Source organism: Meles meles, chromosome 14, assembly GCF_922984935.1.
Source record: "Meles meles chromosome 14, mMelMel3.1 paternal haplotype, whole genome shotgun sequence".
NCBI lineage: Eukaryota > Metazoa > Chordata > Mammalia > Carnivora > Mustelidae > Meles > Meles meles.
Window position 1 is genome coordinate 67,921,214 of NC_060079.1, and position 23,815 is coordinate 67,945,028.

The 23,815-nt window shown below is 38.0% G+C and overlaps 1 protein-coding gene across 1 annotated transcript in view; it reads left to right on the plus strand.

Annotated features, from left to right (window-relative positions):
* The window catches only part of GPC5 (glypican 5), a 1,459,668-nt gene that overhangs the window by 308,425 nt on the left and 1,127,428 nt on the right, over positions 1-23,815 (plus strand). Inside the window, exon 4 of the mRNA XM_046028120.1 lies at positions 4,015-4,148. Within this exon, the coding sequence (XP_045884076.1) occupies positions 4,015-4,148 (134 nt within the window). The remainder of the gene's footprint in view (positions 1-4,014; positions 4,149-23,815) is intronic.

A 23,815-nucleotide genomic window follows, 5' to 3' on the forward strand; every position in this document is an offset into this window, starting at 1 on the left:
GAATGTCATATAGTTGGACTCACACAGCTTGTAGCCTTTCCAGATTGGCTTCTTTTACTTAGGAAAATGCATTCAAGTTCCTTCCATGTCTTTGCATGGCATCATAGCTCATTTCTTTTTCTTTTTCTTTTTTTTTTTTTAATATTTATTTATTTCAGAAAGTGGGGAGGGGCAGAAGAAGAGGGAGAGAGAATTGCAAGCAGACCCCCCACTGAGCGCAGTGCCCCGTGTAGGGCTCCATCCCACAACCCTGAGATCATGACCTAAGCCGACACTGAATCAGACGCTTAATTGACCAAGCCACCCACGCACCCCTTATTTCTTTTAATTGTTGAATAATATTGCACTGTCTGGACAGACCACAGTTTTACCCATTCACCTCCTGAAGGACATCTTGGTTGCTTCCAAGTTTTGGCAATTCTGAATAAAACTGCTGTGAACATCCATGCAGAGGTTTTTATGTGGACATAAGTTTTCAATTCCTTTGGATGGTTTTGGTTTTGTGAGAAACCACCAAACTGTCTTCCAAACTCTCTGTACAATTTTTTGTTCCCATGAGCCTTAAGTGACAGTTCTTGTTGCTTGACATCTCCCACACCCTTTGGTGTCAGTGTTCTGCCTGTGGCCTTGTTGATTGCACTTCTCTTGTGTCTGTAATTCATGAATTTTTTCTTTGTGAATGCTGTCAGCCTTAACACTCAAAATCATTCCCCCACTCCTCAGGACCACTGCAGGAGTCTCTTAACAATTTGCCTGCCTTTACCAGGTCTACCTCCCCAGCCCAACTTGGATAGTGCCACCAGATTCATTGACTAAATATCAGCTCTAGTATTTTAGTTTTCTATTTGAAAGTCACTAGAGGCTTTTGGCTAATAAATAAAACGGTGGGGCGCCTGGGTGGCTCAGTGGGTTAAAGCCTCTGCTTTCGGCTCAAGTCATGATCTCAGGGTCCTGGGATCGAACCCCGCATCAGGCTCTCTGCTCAGCAGGGAGCCTGCTTCCTCCTCTCTCTCTGCCTGCCTCTTGGCCTACTTGTGATCTCTCTCTGCCAAATAAATAAATAAAATCTTTAAAAAAAAAAAACCAAAAAAACAGAGCTTGGCATTGAGAATGCTCCAAGATCTATCTCTAGCCTACCCTTTAAATATTATTACCCTCTATAATCCTGCCTTGCAAGGCAAACTACCTTTTCTTCCCCCTTTTCTGGGTCAGCTTCATGTTTTCTTCCTTCTATCTCGAGAGTTTTTCCTCTTCCTTTCATCATTGTTTTTTGTTGTAACAACATGATACCTCTAGTGAGTCTCCATGCTCCTGGCTCGCTCTCCAGCGCACCTCCTAGACCTGCATTCTTCTTTTGCCTCCTCTGCTGTGACGTTGGGCTCTAGCTTTTCTTCACTGTTCTGCTAAAGGACCTTCTTTGGTCTCCCTCTCTCCACACTGCTGTCATGGTGATTTTTCTCTTGTGGAAATCTTAAGCTACCATTTTCCTGCTTGGAAGCTTTTCCTGCTCTCCATTTCCTGGAGCAAGATCTTTGGCTTGTTTTTCAGGTCAAATCATGGCATTTTTATATCTCACCTCCAGGTCTACCACTTTCTTTCTTTATGTATATTTTGTTCTAGGTCAACTTGTGAAGTTGTATATGTCTTTGCTTTTCTACTCTCTCCCACAACTTTTCCCTGCCTTGTTCACCTGACAGACTCTTAGTTTATGCTTTACCTTGTTCTTCAGATGTGACCTCCTGAAGCTTTTCCCTGGGTACCCCAAGCAGAGCGAAGCTGTCCTTTTTCTCAGTGTTTCAGGTCCATTTTCTCAGTGTTTCAGTGTAGCTTCTAGTGGTTGCTGGTGTCTTGTTCTATTAAATTACCATTTTACTTGTCTGACTTTTATCCTAACTGTGTGTAAGGACCACACCTTACTTATGTTTACGTCTTTAGCATCGAAAAGAATGGGGTGCAGTAAATATGTGTATATTTATAATTTGGCTGAATTGAAATCAACCACAACATATTCAGGCCCAACACACACTCCAAGCTTCCTTCCAGTGGAGTGGTCTTTTCCATGGAGGCCTTCCCTGGTGTCACTCTTCACCTTCTTTCAGGTGCCTGCAACACTGTGGTAGTCCCTCTCTTTTCACACACACATCTCACAATTTGATGCCTGGGAATAATTTTTTTTCTTTCTTCCTGAATTGTCAGCCCTTTAAGGAGAAAATCCAGTTTCTCATCTTTTATCTTTTCTAAACTTTAATACATGTTCTTTGCAAATATTAGAAGCAAAATAAATATGGGTTAAATAAACAAATTAGTGCATAATTCCTTTAATGGTCATTGCGTGGAAAATCAAAGAAATTGATAACTTTAGGGAAGTTTGGGATACTTTACTCTAATGTCTTCATCTTACATCTAAGAGAGGCAAATTCAGAGAAGTTCTGCTACTGTCTTCAAGATCTCAGTGCTTAAGATGGAAATAAATCAGGACAAGAATCAAAGTCTCCAGATTCCTAGGCAATGTTTTTATATATTTGCAATTATACTACTCTGCCTCTTAAAGTGTATAAGCTATCATGTGTTATATTGCAGTAAAAGTTACTGCAATATAAAAGAACTCTAAAGGATACCCTAAAGCTGAGGGAGAGTATCCAGGGAATGACAAACTTGGAAGACACCTCCCCCCCCGCCCAGTCCCCTGGCCAAGGCTGGAGTTCAGACGGTAATGGAGAAGGTGTAGTTGGAACCTTTTAGATGGCAGAGGTGCTTACTCGTTTGCCTGGGTTAGAACTGGGTCTTTAGTTCTTGGCAAGTGGGTGTCTAGGCACAAGTTGGAGAGGGAACTGGGGCACCAGTGTGGTGTCTGCAGTATGTGGGTCCTTGTTAAGAGGGCCATAGAAAAGTGATCTTTAGGCTAGGTTTGTGAGGTCACAGAGTCAGTAGTTGCTGTATGTGACTGGGGCACAACCCTGGCAGATGCTCTTCATCATTCCTACTGAGAAGTGCTTTCCTCCTGTGCTCTCTACCACTTCTACTAAGATAGCTTAATATCATGCTCACTATAAAGGAGAAATGCTGAAGGGGTTTTGTCCGTTATTGCATAGCAGGTATTTAAGGTGGATTTGGAGCTGAGAGGCAATAAATTGATAACTGGCACAAAGAAAAAAAAAATCACGTGAGTGATAAAAAAAAATCACGTGAGTGATAAAAAAGATAAAAAAAAGAGACTTTTTACACTTTACACTTTTTATACTTTACACTTTATGTGGTAATATGTCCAATTCACTTGGACGTATTACACTTTATGTGGTAATATACACATATTACACTTTTACACTTTATGTGGTAATATGTCCAATTCATTACTATTTTTCAATGATAATTATATAAATTATACATTGCTGGATAAGTTTTTTAATGAATTTTTCACTTGGATAATTATTAAAAACAGCTATATTAACACTCATAATACAGGAAGAAGATATAGAATTATTACAAAATGAGATCTTTACACAAACATATTCATTATTAATTCTAGAAAAGGACCTTAGGAAAACCACTCTTAGAATTAATTTAGAAACAGACTGCATATTCAATAGCAAATTATTTCATTTAGAATATCAGCACAATTATGTGATTATCATAAATTGAATATAAAACATAAATAATTTCTACTTTGGTTAAGTAGTCTTATTTATGCAAACAAGCAAGTTTATTAATATAGTTCTCTGACTCATTCTGTGTATATGCTTTCTTCATGTATTTTATACATGTATTCATACACAGTATATCAGTATGCAAGGCATCAATTTATCATGGCTGCCACTTTATCCAGATAATTTAATCCCCCCTCTGGAAAACTGTCAAACATTTTATATCTTTTTTTTAAACCTTTTTTATGTCTTAAAGGTTACTTTTGAGGGATAAGTAAGAACACGCCATTGTTTTGGACTCTAGCAAACATTACATTCTCAGGTAGGATAGAGGATGGTTTCTGACTATCTTTTCATATTTTCTCTTTGAAAGGTCAATAAGATTTGTGGCCGTCCAATCAGAACACCTACACAAAGCCCCCGTTGTTCTTTTGAAGGAAGCAAAGAGAAGCATGGGATGAAGATCTCTCCCAGAAATGATGAAGAGACACTTGCCAACAGAAGAAAGTAAGACATTTGTTTTACAACCAGAAAGAGAAGAGAAAGTAAGCCATTAATTTTCAACAGAATAGAATGAATTCAATTAAGTAGAACAAAATACATTATTGAAGAAAAAAGATCATCATTAATTACTTTTAAAATTCAGCAGTTGTTCCTATTCAATTAATTAGGAATATAAGTTCAACTTGAGACCAATAAAACTTTCTAATAAGGGACACTTGCTATTATATAATATGGCAGGCAGTAGGCACACATGTTCATGATGTACTTAAAATATGACTAGTATGCAGTGTTGGGCAGCAGATCTCTAGGACTTACTCATCTTGCTTAATGGAAACTTTATGCCCATGAATTAATATCTTTCCTTCTCCCTGTGACCAACAATACTGTATTGTACCCTTCAGATCTTAAGAGGGTAGATCTTACCACAATTAAAAAAAAAAGTTTAAAATACGGCTAGTGTGACTGAGGATTGAATTTTTAAATTTTAATTAATTTTAGTCTTAATTCAACATATAGCTACTGTATTGGACGGTGAACACAGAGCTTTCATATATATGATAAATCAGTGTTACTGCATGCTAAGCATCTGTTAGAAAATAGTTGGATAAGAAGAAGTTTCTAAAACTTTTATCTGGAATGCTGAAAATGATAAGCATTGAGTGGCTTGCTTCTATAACTCACATTTCTTTTTTTTTTTAAGATTTTATTTATTTATTTGATAGAGACACAGCAAGAGAGGGAACACAAACAGGGGGAACGGGAGAGGGAGAAGCAGGATTACCCCGAACAGAGAGCCCAATGTGGGACCCCATCCTTGAACCCTGGGGTCATGACCTGAGCTGAAGGCAGAGGCTTAACGACTGAGCCACACAGGCACCCCTATAACTCACATTTCTACTGCTATTCCCATCATCGTTTCACATGTTAAATTAAAGCCTTCATTAATATCTCCTTGCTTGATAATTGGCAGTCAAACTGAAAAACTCTTAGAACTAAAGGAAACTATTAATTTATTTATTTTTGCATTCTGTTGACCAGTGTATGTCTTGGCAAATACTAGATTCTCAGTGAGTATTTTTGAATGGAATTGAAATTCAAAATTCTATATTAATTTATTAATTCAAATAGTTATTTCTAATAATACCTTATGGCAAACTCAGTATGTTACATAGCTTTACTCTCTATAATGTAGAATCTATCTTTCTTTGGGACAGTGCTCCTAATTGCCTCATTCTCTTTTCAGATGGACTCTAATTTGGAATAAAGATCTGGGCTATTGCTGGCAATTTGCTGCAGCTCAAAAGAATTAGCACTTTGTTTGCATGCAAAGTAGCTGTTCTTTTTCCCTCTAAACATCTATAGTAATCAGTAGTCTTTTCTCAGATTTGAGAAATTATTGTGCATAGTTTGGTATTTGGCTATACCAAATACCATATGGTATAGCCAATAGTGGCTAGGTATAGTGTAGAGTGGTTCTTGTAGCTTAGGAAAGAAGCTAGGAAGCTAGGAAGCTCTTAAGTCCTTAAAGGTCATGTCTGTTTCACCACTGGAACAACTCAGTGTTTGGAAAGACAAAACAAAACCAAACACAAGTGAAATGTCCAAGGAATAATGAGGGGCTCATATAAATAGCTAGTTTTATAAGTATCTATCCAGACACTGAATAGACCTTATTGTCACCAATCTTGGAAACTCCTGTATTTCTGCCCCTAACCAGCCAGCCATCATTAGCCATTGCCCATGAACCAGAGTAGATGCTGTCTCACACCACACAAAATGAACAACCAGAGGTATTACACATGAGCCCACTTATGTTATTTATTTCTGCACTTTTTTTTTATCATCCCTCTTAAATGGAACTTAATTGCAATGGCAATACACTTATATATTGTACAGACCTATCCATAAGATACTCCTGAATTTTATTTATCTTTCCATATCCATAACCTAGGCCTGAATTTTATTTATTCTTCACCGCTGATAATTCCCCATGAGGTCATACATTTCAAAAGAAAGAGCTGGGGAAATGTAGCAGAGTAGGTGTTGAGTGAGTCTGAGCTACTTTCTGTGCATCTTGTGCTTTTCCCACCCACTTGAGTCTGATTTTCAATAGGTCACTTCCACGTGATGATATATTGCTTATATACAGGCCTGACCACATAGCGTGGCCAGTTAGATCATTGGTATCTCAGGTTGCAGTATCACTTGCTAACTCATGTCAAGTGTGTAGTTTTTATTGGATTCGAGTTGGAAACCAACCAACCAACCAACGAACCAAACAAGAACAGTGTTTAGCAAAAGCAAGAATGTCTTTAGTCTAAAATCTTTAATGTCTATACTATTATTCTTTGAACAGGGCTTTCTTTTCTTTTCTTTTTCATCTTAACCCATATCTTTTTTCTATTTTATTTATTTTATTATTTATTTGTTTATCTTATTAACATATAATGTATTATTTGCCCCAGGGGTACAGGTCTGTGAATCTTCAGGTTTACACATTTCACAGAACTCACCATAGCCCATGCCCACCCCAATGTCCATAACCCAGCCTCCCTATCCCGCCCCCACAAACCTCCAACAACCCTCAGTTTGTTTTGTGAGATTAAGAGTCCAGCCCCTCCTTTGAATCTGGAAGTGTCTTTCGGTCTAAAATGAGTTTCTTGTAGACAACATATCAGTTGGTCTTATTTTTCTTATCCATTTTGATATCTGTGTCTTTTGATTGGGGCATTTAGCCCATTTACATTCAGGGTAGCTATTGAAAGATATGAATTAGTGCCATTGCGTTGCTTGTAAGATGACTGTTACTGTATATTCTCTCTGTTCCTTTCTGGTCTGTTACTTTTAGGCTCTCTCTTTGTTTAGAGGACCCCTTTCAATATTACCTGTAGGGCTGGTTTGGTGTTTGCAAGTTCTTTTAATTTTTGTTTTTCCTGGAAGCTTTTTCTTTCTCCTTCTATTTTCAATGACAGCCTAGCTGGATATAGCATTCTTGATTGCATATTTTTCTTGTTTAGTGCTCTGAATATATCATGCCAGTCCTTTCTGGCCTGCCAGGCTACTGTGGATAGGTCTGCTACCAATCTAATATTTCTACCATTGTATGTTACAGATTTCTTGTCCCTAGCTGTTTTTAGGATTTTCTCTTTGTCACTGAGACTTGTGAGTTTTAGTATTAGATGATGGGGTGTGAACCTATTTTTATTGATTTTGAGGGGGTTCTCTGTGCCTTCTGGACTTTGATGCTTGTTCCCTTTGCCAAATTAGGGAAATTATCTGCTATAATTTGCTCCAATATACCTTCTGCCCCCCTCTTTCTTCTTCTTCTGGGATCCCAATTATTCTATTACTGTTTCATCTTATGGTATCACTTATCTCTTGAGTTCTCCCCTCATGGTCCAGTAGTTGTTTGTCTCTATTTTGCTCAGCTTCTTTGTTTTCTGTCATTTGGTCTTTTATATCAGTAATTCTCTCTTCTGCCTCATTTATCCTAGCAGTGAGAGCCTCCATTTTTTATTGCACCTCATTAATAGCTTTTTTGATTTCAACTTGGTTAGATTTGAATTCTTTTATTTCTCCAGAAAGGGCTTTTATATCTCCAGAAAGGGATTCTCTAATATCTTCCATGCCTTTTTCAAGCTCAGCTAGCACCTTGATAATCATCATTCTGAACTCTAGTTATGACAAATTACCAATGTCTGTATGAAATCCCTAGCCATTCGTAGTGCCTCTTGTTCTTTTTTTTTTTTTTTTAAACATAAGTTTTTCCGCCTGTCATCTTATCCAGATAAGAATATATGAGTGAGAGAATGAAATACAAAAAGCTTGGTGAAGACCCCAGACTAATGTACACTAACCAAATTAGAAGAGACTCAAAACCATGGGGAGAAGAGAGGGGGAAAAAGAAATTTTAAAAAAGTAAAAAATAAGAAAAAATATATATGTATTAGACTGGTGACTAGAACAGAGTCACCGACTTGATATTGAGTGTATTCTGGTCTGTTAGAAGAAACTACCTTCCAACATTTTAAGGAAAGAAAAAAAAATATATATATATATATATATAACCAATTCCCTTTTTAGAATGTTTCTTAAATTTTCATCTTTACAGTCATATTCCATTCCTTCATCATGTTTCCCTGTTAAAAAAAATAAGGGAAACATGATGAAGGAATGGAATATGACTGTAAAGATGAAAATTTAAGAAACATTCTAAAAAGGGAATTGGTAATATGTTTCTTGAAAAAAAAGAAGGGGACAGTAGAATATGATCAGGCTGGAGACTAGAACAAAGCCAAGAACTAATTTTAAGGTATATTTTGATCTGATAGAAGAAGAAAATGTATCCCCAAATTTTAAAGTAAAAAGAAACCTATATGTATACAAAAAATAAGGTTAAATACAATGAAGGGATAAAATATGACTATAACAATGAAAATTTTAAAAGATTTTTAAAAAATTATTGATAAGATAAAATAGTTATAAAACGTTAAAATAGGAGAGAAGAAATGTTAAAAAAACAGAAGAAGAAAAAAATTAAATTTAAAAAATTTAACTTTGAAAGACTAAAGGATCATGGGAAAAAAGCCATGCATTCTATGTGTTGCTTTCCCCTCGCTCTGGAGCTCCACAGTTCTTGTTGACCAGTGAACTTGGTCTTGACTGAATTTCCTTGCTGATCTTCTGGGGGAGGGGCCTGTTGCAGTGATTCTCGAATATCTTTGCCTGAGGTGGAATTGCACTGCCCTTGCCAGGAGCCAGGCTAAGCAATCGTTTTGCTCTCATAGTTTTTGTTTCCTGAAAGCTTTCCATACAGCCTTGGAGGACGGGAATGAAAATGGTGGCCTCCCAATCTCTGGCCGAGGAGCTGAGAGCTCAGGGCCCCACTCCTCATTGCGCCCTCAGAGCAAAGCAGTCAATCCTTCCTGTCTCCCTGGTCTCTGGCCACAGTCTGTGGTCACCTGGTCTATGACAGAGCATTCCTGTCTCCATTGCATGCCCTGTTTGGAGTCTCCAAACCCAGCAGATTCCCGCAGTGTGCTCCTGTACTGCTCCTCCTGGAAGAGGAAGGAGGAGGTCTCTAGATCTGCTACTTGTGGGATCTCTGCTCGAAGAGCAGTGGCCTGACTATGCCTCGGATCACAGTTTAAGGCAACCCTGCGCTGTGAGCCCACTCTTTGGCTCTGTCTCGGCAGCCAGCTTCCCTCTCTGATACCTGGAGTGTCTGCCACACTGAGAACACCTGGTATTTTTGTGACCCCCCGGAGCCTGAGACCACACTCTCCCCGTGAGGGCTCCACACCTCCTTAGCCTCTGGAATGATGTCCCTCAGGGGAGCAGACTTCTAAATGCTCTGATTTTGTGCTCTGCTGCTCTCTCACTTGCCAGGAGCTGGCCCTTCCCCCACAGTCTATCTTCCCATGTTTCTTCAGATTCACTTCTCTGCACACCCTACCTTCCAGAAAGTGGTTGATTTTCTGTTCCTAGAATTGCTGCTTTTTTCCTCTTAGGTCTCTTGTTGAGTTTGTAGGTGTTCAGAATGGTTTGATAACGATCCAGCTGGACTCCTGGGACCTGATGATATTTAGGTCTCCTACTCCTCCGCCATCTTGCTCCTTTCCTAATGGGACTTTCCAGAATCTCTGCAGAGCATCTTCATTTGCCGCTGGTACTTCAGGCACCCTTGAGTGGATGAGCTAGGTCCTCTGGACTGAATGTCAGAACAGTTTGCAAAATGCCAACCTACAGACTTTTCTTTCTTGTGCAAAAGCTCCTTGGGGCTACTTTATAAATGGGTTGGAACAATGCACTCAAGTATGTGTCAAGTTTTCTCTAATTTGCAAAGGGACCCTCTTCCTGAGTTCTAAGTCATCATAAAGGCAGAAATTGGCCTTTTATATTAGAATATCCCAATAAGATCTAGACCCTGGACATGTAGGAACCCTGCTGAATTGTCAAGTCCTTGAAATGTCAATATTTTTCCCCCACCAGAGGCATGCACATGTCTACTAAGGCAACTAGGATGATGTGATCAATATTTTATTATCAGCATGGTGTCCTGTAGGGTGTCCAAATGAGCATGTCTGTCATGGAGTGAGACAATTGCCTTGAGGTCTAACAGTGAAGACATTCTTACCAGCTGAAAGTGAAATATTCCTAATTATCCTTACTAATTGGTAAAGAGATAAAAGCATTTGCCAAATTGCTAGCTACTTGACAGGTGGCAGTACATGTTTTGATTTGCTCTAGCAGATACCGCATACAAAGAAGGATAGAATTAGAGTCACCCTCTGACTCAGGTTATGATAATCCAAACATTCTCTAAGCCTTCCTCTGTGTGCACAGACCAGCCAAGCAAAAGGAGTGAGCATTGAATAGACAGATTGAGTCAAAGATCTTTTTATAATACTATTCCTGACTAGTTTTCTGAACTCCGTTCTCATGGTCGGTCTGTTGATAGGATTGGATTTTCTATGTATACAATCATGTGGTTCACTGGTAGAGCCATTCTAGCAAGAAGCTTGCTGTACCTTGTAAAATTCTTATAGCCTATGTACTTGTCTATTTTCTTAGGATATATCCCCAGAAACTCTTGCTTATATTCACAAGAATTCTTGAGTATCTAGGGTGGCTGAGACTTAGGGGCGAGTTACATGTCCATAACAAGAAAAATGTAAAAATAAAATATATTACTTTGGAACATTAATGAGTCAGAAGGAAAGAATGTATTTTAATGCATCAAAAAATAGCGTGTTTAAGGAAAAAAAGGTATTAAATGGAATGAAAATAGTAAATACCATTTTATAAATTAAAAACAAATACATAAAAATCAATATGTATTTTTCAATGAAAGGATATGGCAAAGTACTTATATTAAATATATAAGAAGAATATGAAAAAAAATTCTAATTCAAGTAATAAGTTATGATAGTTTGCCAGGGGTTAAGGAGTATGCTTAGCTCTCTATATCTCTGAAAATATGGGTATGTTTGTCTGTGCCTGCATATAAAAAAACACATATATACACTGTTATTTGTTATTTTAAACTTTAGGTGCAAGTGTTTTTTTTGTTTCGTTTTGTTTTTGTTTTTTAAATCCTACTTTCCTGGGGCGCCTGTGTGGCTCAGCGAGTTAAAGCCTCTGCCTTCGGCTCAGGTCATGATCCCAGGGTCCTGGGATTGAGCCCCGCATTGGGCTCTGCTCGGTGGGGAGCCTGCTCCCTCCTCTCTCTCTGCCTGCATCTCTGTCTGTCAAATAAATAAATAAATAAATTTTTAAAAAATCCTATTTTCCTAATAAAAACATAGTTAAAACTCCTTTACTCAAAATTTTCATGAGACCTAATGATACTCAATTTTTAAATAACCTTTTTTTTTTTGCCATTTCATATGCATATTTTTTTTATTATGACATGTAGTAGATATAATGATTATCCAGATAGAGATAAAATGTAATTTGCTGAAGAGTTTTGACTGGGGACTTGCTGCTATAACTCATTAATTAGAATGAAATGAAAGTTTATTATAAAAAATAAAATAGATAAGGAAAAAATCAATGACAAAATCATTGACCACTATTTTGTGCAATTCATAAATAAAGTTAAAAAATTTAACATCTTCTGGGGCACCTGGGTGGCTCAGTGGGTTAGAGCCTCTGCCTTCGGCTCAGGTCATGATCTCATGGTCCTGGGATCGAGCCCCACATCAGGCTTTCTGCTCACTGCTCAGCAGGGAGCCTGTTTCCTCCTCTCTCTCTGCCTGTCTCTCTGCCTACTTGTGATCTCTCTCTGTCAGATAAATAAATAAATCTTTAAAAAAAAATTTAACGTCTTCTGAGTTAGTTTTTATAAATTAGCTTTATATCCTTGGCAGGTTTTTTTGAGTTTATTTACCTTGGACAGTTTCCATGAGAATATCTATAATAGAAGTACTATTTACAGATTTAAAGGAATTTAAAACTATTAAAAGAATGCTTTGGATCAACAATAACAAAAAACACACCAATTTCTATAAATATAATTGCTCTAGAAGCTGAAATAGAAATTGTAAAATTCATCATTTGTTTTGCCAGTATAAATGGAGATAAACACTGTTCTGTGTTTAACAATTTAAAATACATTTTTGCATATAAATAGTTCATTTTCTTTTAAAATTATACTGGCATAGTTTGTAAGGCACCTGAGTGGCACAGTTGATTAAGGCTCTGATTCTTGAGTTGGCTCAGGTCATGATCTCAGCGTTGTGAGATCAAGGTCTGTGTTAGGCTCCATGCTCAGTGGTGTGTCTGCTTGGGATTCCCCCTCTCCCTCTGTCTCTCCCACTCATGCACTATCTCTCTCTCTCCTTCTAAAAATAAATAAATCTCTAGACATTGTTTCTTCAGTGGTATATCTAATTAAAAAAAAGTTATTTAAAGTTTATCTTTTTTATTTTAGTAATCTCTGCACCCAATGTGGGGCTCAAACTCACAACACCAAGATCAAGAGTTGCATGCCTTTCTGACTGAGCCAGCCAGGTGCCCCCAAATTTGTTGTTTAAATATATAAATTTGTTGTTTAAAATTATGTTTAAATTTCTGGCACCTTGACCTAAAAAAAATCATTTTCCAGTTTTATCACAGTTTAATTTATAAAGTTTTCTGTTATTCAAGCAGTTCTTTTGAGGTTGTGTTAATATAACTATTTTGAATTATAAATAATTTGACCAATTAACTTTTTAAAAAAGTTATCCAATGCTATTTATTAAGTGGTGATTAATTATATTTTTGGTTTTCAACTGGGATGTTTGTCCAATTTTTTTTTTTTTTAAGATTTTATTTATTTATTTGACAGAGAGAGATCACAAGTAGAGAGGCAGGCAGAGAGAGAGAGAGGGAAGCAGGCTCGCTGCTGAGCAGAGAGCCCGATGCGGGACTTGATCCCAGGACCCTGAGATCATGACCTGAGCCGAAGGCAGCGGCTCAACCCACTGAGCCACCCAGGCGCCCCAGTTTGTCCAATTTTTTTAAAGGTTCATTTATTTTAGATAGAGACAGCACACACTTGCACATGTGATCTGGGGAGAGCATCTCAAGCAGACTCCCCACTGAGCATGGAGTCTGACAAGGGGCTCAGTCCCATGACCCAAGAGATCATGACCTGAATCGAAATCAAGAGTCAGATGCTCAACTGACTGAGCCATCCAGGTGCCCGAGTCAGTTTTTTACAGTGATATATTGTGTCCTTTTTTAAAAAATAAAGATTGTATTTCTTTAAGTAATCTCTAAACCCAACGTGGGGCTCAAACTTACAACCCCAAAGTCAAGAGCCCAACGTTCTACTGACTGAGCCAGTGATACATAGTATCCTGAAGTAGTTTAAAGTTATCATCTTGTTCTTTATTTTCTCTTTACCCCACGTTCTTCATACTTTTTTTTTTTAAAGATTTATTTACTTAGAGAAAAGAGAGTACTCTGTGGAAGCAGGGGGAGGGGCAGCAGGAGATGGATAAAATCTCAAGCAGACTCCTTACGGACCAGGAAGCTTGACATGGGGCTTGATCTCACCACCCTGGATCATGACCCCAGTAGAAATCAAGACAGATGCTTAACCAACTGAGCCCCCAGGTGCCCCATGTTCTTTACTCTTTCTTTATTCTTTATTTATCTTTTCTTGCCTTCATTTGACTTTAATAGGTATTTAATTAAAAAAAATTCATGGCTTTTTTTTTTAAGATTTATTTATTTATTTGAGAGAGAGAGGGAGTATGTGTGTGGACACGCAAGTTGGGGGAGGGGCAGAGGGACAAGATGACTCCCACTGCTCTAGACTGTGGGATCATGCCCTGAGCTGAAGTCAGGTGCTTTACTGGGTGCCCCTTCAGGGCTTTTATATTTGCATTTCTTTATTATGCTAATGGTTACCATAGAGATCATAATGTGCCTTTTTAGTTTTTACTATCTACTTTAAATTAGAACCTTTACCATGTCATTGAACAATATAAGAACTTTAAAAGTTTCAGTCCATTACCCTTTTCCTATCTTGTTACCCTATTCCTAACCAAGATGTTGCTTCTAACAACATTTTAACAACTTCTGAGATATTACTGTTATTGTTGTTTTTAAATAGTCAATATTTACTTATAAGAACTCATATTTTATTCTTTCTGTTGCTTTTCTTTTAGTTCTGTGTGTCCATCTAGAATCATTTTCCTTTATTTAGCCTTAGTATATTTTTCATTGCTTATTACTGTTAAATGAATTTTCTCGGTTTTTATTTGAATACATCATCATTTTTGAAGAATATTGTTGCCAGGTCCAGAATTCTAGGTAGTTGCCAGCTACCATTTTTAAAAAAATTAGAACTGTCCATAATTAACTTCATGACATGACACTGTCAGTTGTATGGGAGGCTTAATGGAGACATTTCGTAGGAGAGGTAACTACAGGGGTTGGAGCTGCTTGTGTCCTGCTCACATCCCTTTACCTGGCCGTCTTATCTGCCTCCTGGCTGCTCTCTCCTGGTTGCTGATAACGCATGGCTGCCCTACTCTCTGGGGAGTCGCACTCAACAAATTGGAGCCATCTATATTCATTATCTATTGGTACTTAACAAGTCATTCCCAAACGTAGTAGCTTAAAGCGACAACAGCCATTTATTACACAATTTTCTTTGGGCCAGAAATTTGGGAGCTGCTTGGCTGTGGGGTTTTGGCTCAGGGTTTCTTTCTGGCTATGGTCTCTTAGGGTGATTGCTGTCAAGGTCAGGTGAGGCTGCAGGGCTCTGAAGGCTCGAGCAGGACGGGATACCATCTTCCAAGATTTCACACTCATAGGGCTGTTGGCAGGAGGCCTCACTTTTTCATCACGATGACTTCTCCTTGAGTTTTCTCACAACTCTGTAGCTGGCTTTCCTCAGGGCAGATAATCCAAGAGAGAAAGGTAGAAGCTGAAGTGTTTTCATGGTCTAAGCTTGATGTCCCCACGGTCACTCCTGCAGTATCCTACGGGTTACACGGGTCAGTTCTCTGCCATGTGGAGGACTACATGCCATCTCATTCCCCTGAAAGAGGGGGTTAACCTCCCACACTTCAACCCCTTGGCAGAGGCTCATAAGCAGTGCCCGAAGGACACCGGGGACCAAAGGCTTGCCCTTACTCAGTGTGATGCGTCCAGATGTGTGATGTGGTCCACGTGTGCAGTCTGGTTGCCGGGGGGGCGGGGGGGAGACCACATCCCAACGTACCTTCTTCCTGCCCACTCCGTCCTACTTCCCTCACTGCCTCTCTCTCAAGAGCACTGCCTCCATCAATCATCTGCATCCAAATTCCTGTCCCAGGAACGGCTTTTAGGGAGTCTGAGCAGGAGATGTCTGAAAAAGTGCCTGAAACAGATGCAGAATAAGTATAAACTAAGGCTGTATCCTAAATACAGATATTTCTCTAAAAATTCCCAAGTTCACAGCCCCTTTGTTTTCTTTATCCCCCTTCTCCCTTTGTATTCATTTCTAAAGAGAACCCTTCTGTTGAATACCTTGTCTTTTCCTTGCTCTATTTCTAACACTTGAAGAAGGACATCCGAACCTGTCCTTGGATCTGAGAGTTGTGCTAATCCCGAAGTCTAGACTATGTCAGTGTTTTGGTGTGGAAGGAGGGAAACGAAACCATAGCATTGGATTCTTTTGGTGATATTTTGGAGACGTGATGGTACTTGTTCAATTCCCGCCCCCCCCCCCCCGGTTTTTTCTATTTATGTAGAATGCCAATAATGAGCTAATTTGAAACTTTGAGTTATGGGTACATACAAGTCACAGAGGTCTCCAAAAATTGAAAAAATCAAGGAAGAGCGACCATTTGTTTAAACATCCAGAAAAGCATCACTGTGTCTTCTTTTGGGGCAGAAACCAAAGCGGCACAGCTCTAGCGGACACTGCACTCCTGTGTCTGTCTCAACCAGCCTAGGCAGAGTGATTTCCCTGTGGCGGTTCCTGCTCTCTGCTTGATTTCTTGAAGTTAGCTGGTAAGAATAAGCTATTAGCAAGCTTAAATCGGTGATAATTAGTGGTACATTATTATTTCAAAGTGGTGTGGCTGTGCCAATTAAGCGGGTAATTAGGAAAACCCCAGGACAATAAATTGAGACAGAGTCTCAACACCAGGGCCCCATCTGTTCTCCAGCAAGCATTCCAATTAGCCAAACCCCGCATTTAAGAATGCGCCAATTAAGGGGATTGGCTGTATGCATGGCTGTGCATTGGGGTAATAGAGACTGTCCTAGATGGTTAGTAAAATTAAAATATTTTTGACCTAGGAGAGGATTTTGATGTGAAGGTGGAGAAAAGAGCATTTTTGGAAACTCTGGATTTTTAAATGTTTGAGACAAAATATAATTGTTTTATGATTTTTTGTTTTTTGAAATCATCTCTTCAGAACTTAATGGAGTATCATATCATCAGGCAGCTCCATGTTATTCTCATGTGTTTATCAAATCTTGATTTGAGTAGGAATTTTATAACCTGAACATTAACAATTTTATTTATTGAGAATGGGAGCTAAAAAGGACACTTGAAACTACTTAATTGAAAGAGAGGAATGAGTCAGGCAGGCCATGTTCTGTTTCAGGATGTGTCTGTCCATGAAAGCAAATTCATTTTTACCCTGTTCATTTGAAAAGAACACAGCGGAGTGACTAAAATAATTAATTAAGCATAGGAAAAACTTTCAAACATAATTTGAATGAAGGACACTTAATATTATTTAGGATTATTGCCCAGATAGCTGGAATTGTTTCCTATTACATAGGATCAGTTGGTTACAATACATGAATTTCTGTCTACATAGTCAAACTTTATTTAGCACAATGCTTTATTAGTGAAACTAAAATTAGTTAATGTTTAAAATTCTTGATGTGTGTGTTTGGGTGTATGTGTTTATATGGTTAAATCAATATTGACATGCCGGGCTTAATGATGAATTGTGTGTATACAAACTCGGTGGATGAAAATAGCCATAGGTCAGGAAAAAGTCAACAGAGAGAAAAATTTAATATTACTTATAGGACTGGAGAAAACAATTTCCAGTCTATTTCCTAAAAGGAAGTTAGTGCTTCTTTGAGGTGCCATTATTATTTATTACCTGTAAGTTTAATTTACTAAAATAAAAGTCATGTTCCCTTCGATGAGGACATTTCTGGTTAATTTAAAACAGCGCTTGGTGAGTGGTGGGAGTGAGGGCACCCAGGGCAGGACAGGCCAAGGTAAGGCTTTGGGTAGGGGGCAAAAGGCCAGGCCAGAGCAGGGCTGAGGAAAGGGGAGCTCCCAGGCAGGCCAGCATCAAGACCTGAATGAAAAATGAAAAGCAGGACCCTAGGGGGTCAAAAACCAGACACGCAGGAAGAAGGAATGCCAGAAGGCAGAATAAACATATGGCAAAAGTTTAGGCTAGTGGTGCTTAACCTTTGCGGGTCATGTATCCCACAGAGAATCTGATAAAAACTTCCCAGAAAAAGAAAGTTCATAAACAAATACATGCAAAATTCTGTTGTAGTGAAAAGCAGTTTGCTCCAGCTAAAACTAATGTTAAGAATAAAGCCTTTAAAAATGAGGTTTGCTCTTACTTTCTAGAAGTTCATGGAAAAATAAGTGACCATTTCATGACATATCTGAAACTAAATCCAACCAACGAATGATTAAACTTACACTGAGCAGTATTTGTACCGAAAGATATGGACGAGAAATTGAATTTGTGATTGGTCTTAGACATGGCTGTGTGTACATGTTTGGTATCTAACAGGTACTCTTCTTTTTTTTTTTTTCTGATGATAGCAGTTATTGAAAATTATAGAAAGCAGATTTGTATAGTTATCCCTGGCTGCAATTAGAACTCTTAGTTGTTTGCTTAGATGAAGGTAATTTTCCATAAGGGAGTGTGAGATTTGTTCTTAAATCTTTAAAGTTACATTGTTGGTTCACAATCCTTTGGTCCTTGAGTTAATTTGCAACATCTGTAATATTGAGGCTCTCACCTTGAAGATAGTGTGAGTAGAAATAAGTCCTCCTCAAATTTCTCACTGCAAAAAGAATGAAAAATATACATATTTTTTCTCAGCCATAGAAAAACCCTTAAATTCAACAGTTTTTTCAAACGGATTCTCCAAAAACCTATCTCCCAGTAGCTGCTTGGCCAAATGAGCTAGAGGCTTTTCAGTAGTGTTTATAATTGTGACTGTAGGGTTATCCAATTTATATGGCTCAAGATATCCCCAACCAAAAAAAAAAAAATTAAAATGTGGAGTGAGATTCTCCCTGCCTAATATACTTGAGAATACGTTTTCTTTCTTTTTTTCCTCCTTACAAAAAGGGAATCCTCCATCCTTTTTCATTTGGAAAGTCAGTAAACATACGAAGTTGAAAACAAACTTCAAAATGAGCTCTCATTTTTTTTTTCCCCCACTCGATTTTTGGAGAGGTAAGGAAGATTTAAAGTCATGTCCTACTGAAATTGATGATTTTTGTAGGAATGCATAAAAACTACTTAAGAATCTTTAGCAGAATCTATGGGGCCTGAATTAGGATGATGAGTGAGGCTTATTTATTTTACTAAAGTCGCACAATTAATTGTGTGTAGAAGCATCATAGGTGCTCAGTCTATAGCAAGAGCACTAAGCACTTTGTTCCACTTGGTTGTGCATAGCAAAAAGCATTTCCATCAGTTTAAATCTGTTAATGGCATTGGAAGGGTCTAAATGATGCCTATAATAATATGGGAAAGCGGGAAACAGGATATTTTTTTTAATTTTTTTTTAAAGATTTTATTTATTTATTTGACAGAGAGAGAGAGAAAGAGAGAGAGATCACAAGTAGGCAGAGAGGCAGGCAGAGAGAGAGGGGGAAGCAGGCTCCCTGCTGAGCAGAGAGCCCGATGTGGGGCTCGATCCCAGGACCCTGAGATCATCACCTGAGCTGAAGGCAGAGGCTTAACCCACTGAGCCACCCAGGTGCCCCCAGGATATTTTTATTTTTATCCTATTGTATATTTAAGGAAAATGACAGAGCTGCCAATCCTCCACAATTGTCCTCAAAATAAGAGAAATGTCTTTCTAAGGTAGATTATATCATTTGATGCAAGCACTGTCTTTCCTTCATTTTGTTTTGTTTTTGTTTTTGTTTTCCATCTTCGCTCCCAGACACAAACGTATATCAACCATTTCCAGGGCACATCATGATCTCCGGAATTGTATGCGGGAACTTTTGCTTGGAAACACAACTGAAGGAAAGTTCAAAGGTCGTTTCAGGAGGATTCTTCTTTATTTAGGCCCATATTCTAGACTTTCAGATCAAGGTTTCTTTTCAAAAATATGCTTCATTCTGTTTGATGACTTTGAAGATGAGCAGGTCTAAGGTGCCCCTTTGGCTGTGTTGGTTCACTCTCTTCCGTAGGAATCCTGTTAGACGTGCACACTGAGACTTTGGGGGTCCCACAGATTGAGTAAACTCTACGGATTTATAATGTTCATTGAATTTGATTTTTTCTACTTTTTCCAATGTAAGCTAAGCCTTGTATAAATAAACAGGTGTATGAATAATCGTGATGGAAGGCAGTATCATTATAATTCCCATCACATGGACAACATTTTAAGTGTCATATTTGAGCAAAGGTAATTTTACATTACTCAGCTTTGATCAGTAATATCCTGTGATACCCAAACTAACACCTGGGTTACATGTAACATTCCAGAGCAATTTCTTTCTAAAATGCGAATTACCAGAATAACGGGAATAAAATTGCAGATGAATGTAATTCATTTTCTCTGAACCCTTTTAATTATAGATTTTCTGACCCTGAAGCCCATATTTATTCCTGAGCTCAGGAACACCAGTATCTGCACTAGAGACATACAATAACAGGGGATACAAGCAAGAAAAATTTATACCAGACATAGAGTGTCCATCAGTCAGATAGATTGGTAGATAACAGTGACCACGAATCAAGGATTGAAATCACAAAAAGAAAAATATATATTTAAAAAAATGCAAGAAGGAATAAGGAAGAAGTCCATTTGTTGGAAGACTATTAAAGGGAAAAGTTTTTTATTAGTTTTCTGTTCATGCTGAGAGAGGAAAATATTGTACAGAATATGTTCTCATATCCTCTAAGTCATGGAGCTTATAGTTAAAATATTATTAAGCATAGAAAATATTTTACTGCAAAAGAGAGTAACATTCAAGATTTGACCTGAAATGCGGAATCTCAAGATTTACATACTCAATAATGATTCTTAGTATTAAAGAAGTATACTAGAATCGTGAGATTTGCAAATATCTTTTGACTTAATCTCCTTATTGGTTTTGACCCAATCATGTCCTAGATTTTTTTTCCTGTTGAAAAAGCAATAGTATGCTTCCTGAAACCAGTAGAGCTGAGCAAATAATTGCATATTTTTATTAAAATGAACAAAAATCGTGAGGTAGAAGAAATTATGTCTCACCTCTTTTGGGCTGGATGCTCAAATTTGTTTAAGTATTGAACATGTGGTCTTGTGTTTATTTTTATAAATGAGTTAAGATCTTTGTTTGAAGTCCTTTTTAATGGAGAACAGTCAGTGATTTTTTGAGTACCTTTTTACAATATGGGAAAATGAGATGAGAGTTTTGAAGACCTAGTTTTGACATCGGGTTTAAATCACTCTTTAAAGGAGGATGCTTTCAGAAAGGGTGCTTTTTACTGGGACATTAAATGGCACTGTGTTGGGTTTGGAGTGTTACAGAAAAGTGAGGAATAGAGGTGTCTCTATTAATCGTATCGATTGACTGTGAATGTCCCACTCAAGAACTTGTGTAAAATCGCCAGCATGGAGCGTTAAACAGAGAGCCCACGTCAAAAAGAATCCACTGTAAAGAGTATCTTAGGCTGTTGGCTTATCTCCAGGTTTCCTTTGCATTTCTTCTTCCCATTCCTTCCCTTGGTGTTCCCCAACTTACTGCCCATCTAAACCCCTTCTGCTTTGTTGAGAAAGCACAGTAAATTATCTAAGGAAGGAGAATCATGTCACGTGAATAAGACTTCCTATGAGGAGAAAAAAAAAAAAACCCTGGAATCCTTTAGTTAGGAAAAAAAAAATCCTTCTCTTTGAGAATGGTGTGGATCTTTCGGCGACAGCTTCCATAACAAACAGTGGGTTCAAGTGGGGTTCAGAGAGCACACTCCGTGAGTTCTTCTTTTAGGAAAAATAGGTTTTTTTTTTTTCTTTTTAAGCAAATACAAGTGCAATGTGCTTATAACACATTTGTTACACTTTTAAATTATAATTTTAAATTTGTTACAAATTTACATTTGTGATAAATGGTGCCACACATTGCCTTGCTTTCTCCGTGTCATATTCACCCTTTCTACCCCCTCTCTCTCAAGTGTTGCAAAGTCTATGTAAAGGGGCCAGGAAACTAGATTTCAGTTCTCCCTCTAGCCAATCTGACTGTATAAATTTAGTTACTTTCAAGCATTTACCGCACGGACCGTTGTTGCTGTAGAACAGTAATCTAAATATTTTTCTATTTTGAAGATTATAAGACAGTTTTGCCAAATAGAATAACTTAGTTGGGAATAAGATAAACTTACTAAACACGGATTCAGAAAAGCAAGAGAAAATAGTTCTTATCTGGAAACGTGTAATTATAGATTTCCTCTGCTGAGCAGGAGACTGACATTTTAAATGTCGGCTGTTTGACTGCTGTGGTCAGACATCTCTACCGGGTTGAGCCTGCTCATTAGCGCTACATTAACCTTAACTTTGCCTCAGGCCATTAACTAGCAAACTGCACATTTGACCTTTGTTCGACAGATATTTTCAAACAGTGTGGGAGGCACTGCTTTTAATTTGGGTTCTGTATTATTTGTGGACTGACTTTAGGGGGTAAAAAAAAAAAATCAATACGTGTGATTAAATAAAGGAACGTGCAGTCTGAAACTCTCTGCAGAGAAAAGTTCCATTTGAAAATAAGATTCTTCTCCAGTACTTTTCCAGATAACTAGTTTGGGTCAAAATTAGAAATCTTCTCATTTACTTCGTGTTCAATGGGAAAAAGAGGAAAGGAAATGACAGTTTATGGAAGTTTTTAAAATTGAAGCAAAGCCCTGCTAGATAAAGATATAAGATCTAGAGGCGTGCCTTTTGAATACAGCTCTGTGTTCAGCAACATCTAATGAAATGAAATGCGAAATCAAATGTAAAATCAGGGCCATATGCTTAAGTGAAAACAGCTCCCTAGGAGATTGGCAACATTTGAAACATGCGGTTGCCACTCTTTAAGGCAGACATATGAGGAACATATCAGCCTTATTAATTAAAATGTAGATTAGCTTAGTGCAATCTTTTGAGAGATTATGGTAGAGTTGCTATATTCAAATTATGGAATATTATACAGCTATATCAAAAAGAGTAAGACCAAGATTCATTCATCTGAAATGGGTTCATGATATATTGTCAAGTGAGAAAAGCCAATTGGGTTTATATGTACGTAACTTGGTCCCAGTTTTGTTAAGCCAAACTGTTACTTTGTCTTTCTTTATCTCTGGCTATCCGTAGGTCTGCTTTTGGTTACTTGTTAGCGTGCACATAGGGGAACTGAAGAAAGTGTACCAGGCTGCTAACGTGGGTTACACCTCAGGAGGGAGGGATAGACCCACCATGGAGGCACAGATACTAACTTGTTCGTCATGTGCCTTTTATTGATTGCACAGTTTATGAAAAGCTATGTTACTTTTATTATTAAAAAAGACTAAAATCAATTATAATGGTCCGGCTGATCAGAAGCCTTGCTTGAATTGATAGTAGTAATGAGACCTTCCTGTGTCAACCAAACCATAAATGACACTTCAGGGTGAGTTGCATTTCCTTTCATTCATATATATATATACATATATATATATATACACATATATATATATACTTTTTTTTTTTTTTTTTTTTTTTGCCACGTGATGCATCAGGAGCCCTTTCTGGCACTGCTGGCCTCAAGAGCATGGGAAGGAATGAAGCAGTAACTATGCCGGTCCATGTTTCTCCCTTGCCTTTAGTAAGCTCAGGGCAAACAAGGCTGCAAGCTATGAATGATCAGTTGTGCTCCAGGCTTTTTCCTCTTTATGGTGCTGGCACAGTGGACAAAACTGCTCATTAGCCAGGGAGAAGAATTTGCCTTACTCCCTGCGTCCTGCACCAGGACTGGTAGAAATATACAGATAAATTCTGTTTAAACATAGTGTCTTTGAAGTGCAGATTTTGGCAGAAAGAAGCGATCTCTCTCTGTTTTCTGGTCTAACAATCTACTAATTGTGTTCTGTGACCAGGGTGATAATTTCTGTAAGATTTTTAAAACGGAAGGAAATATTCTTCTATATAAAGATCCGTTCAGCTTTGGCTTCTCAGATATTCAGTATCAGCCTGACGTGGCTAAAGGATGGCATGTTTATTAATGAATTATTTGGTTAATTAATTACTGAAACAAAGATGTCAAGGTCTGCTACAAATAAATTCCTGAGTGAATAACTTCTTGCTTTTCACATGTTTTTATTACCTTCTCTGACTTTTGCTTTTCCTTAGCTTCAAAATAAAAGAATTGGACTAAATCACAGGTGCTCAGCCCTGGTCACACATGTGGATCTTACGGGAAGCTTTCAGAAACCCTCAGATGCCATTTGTCC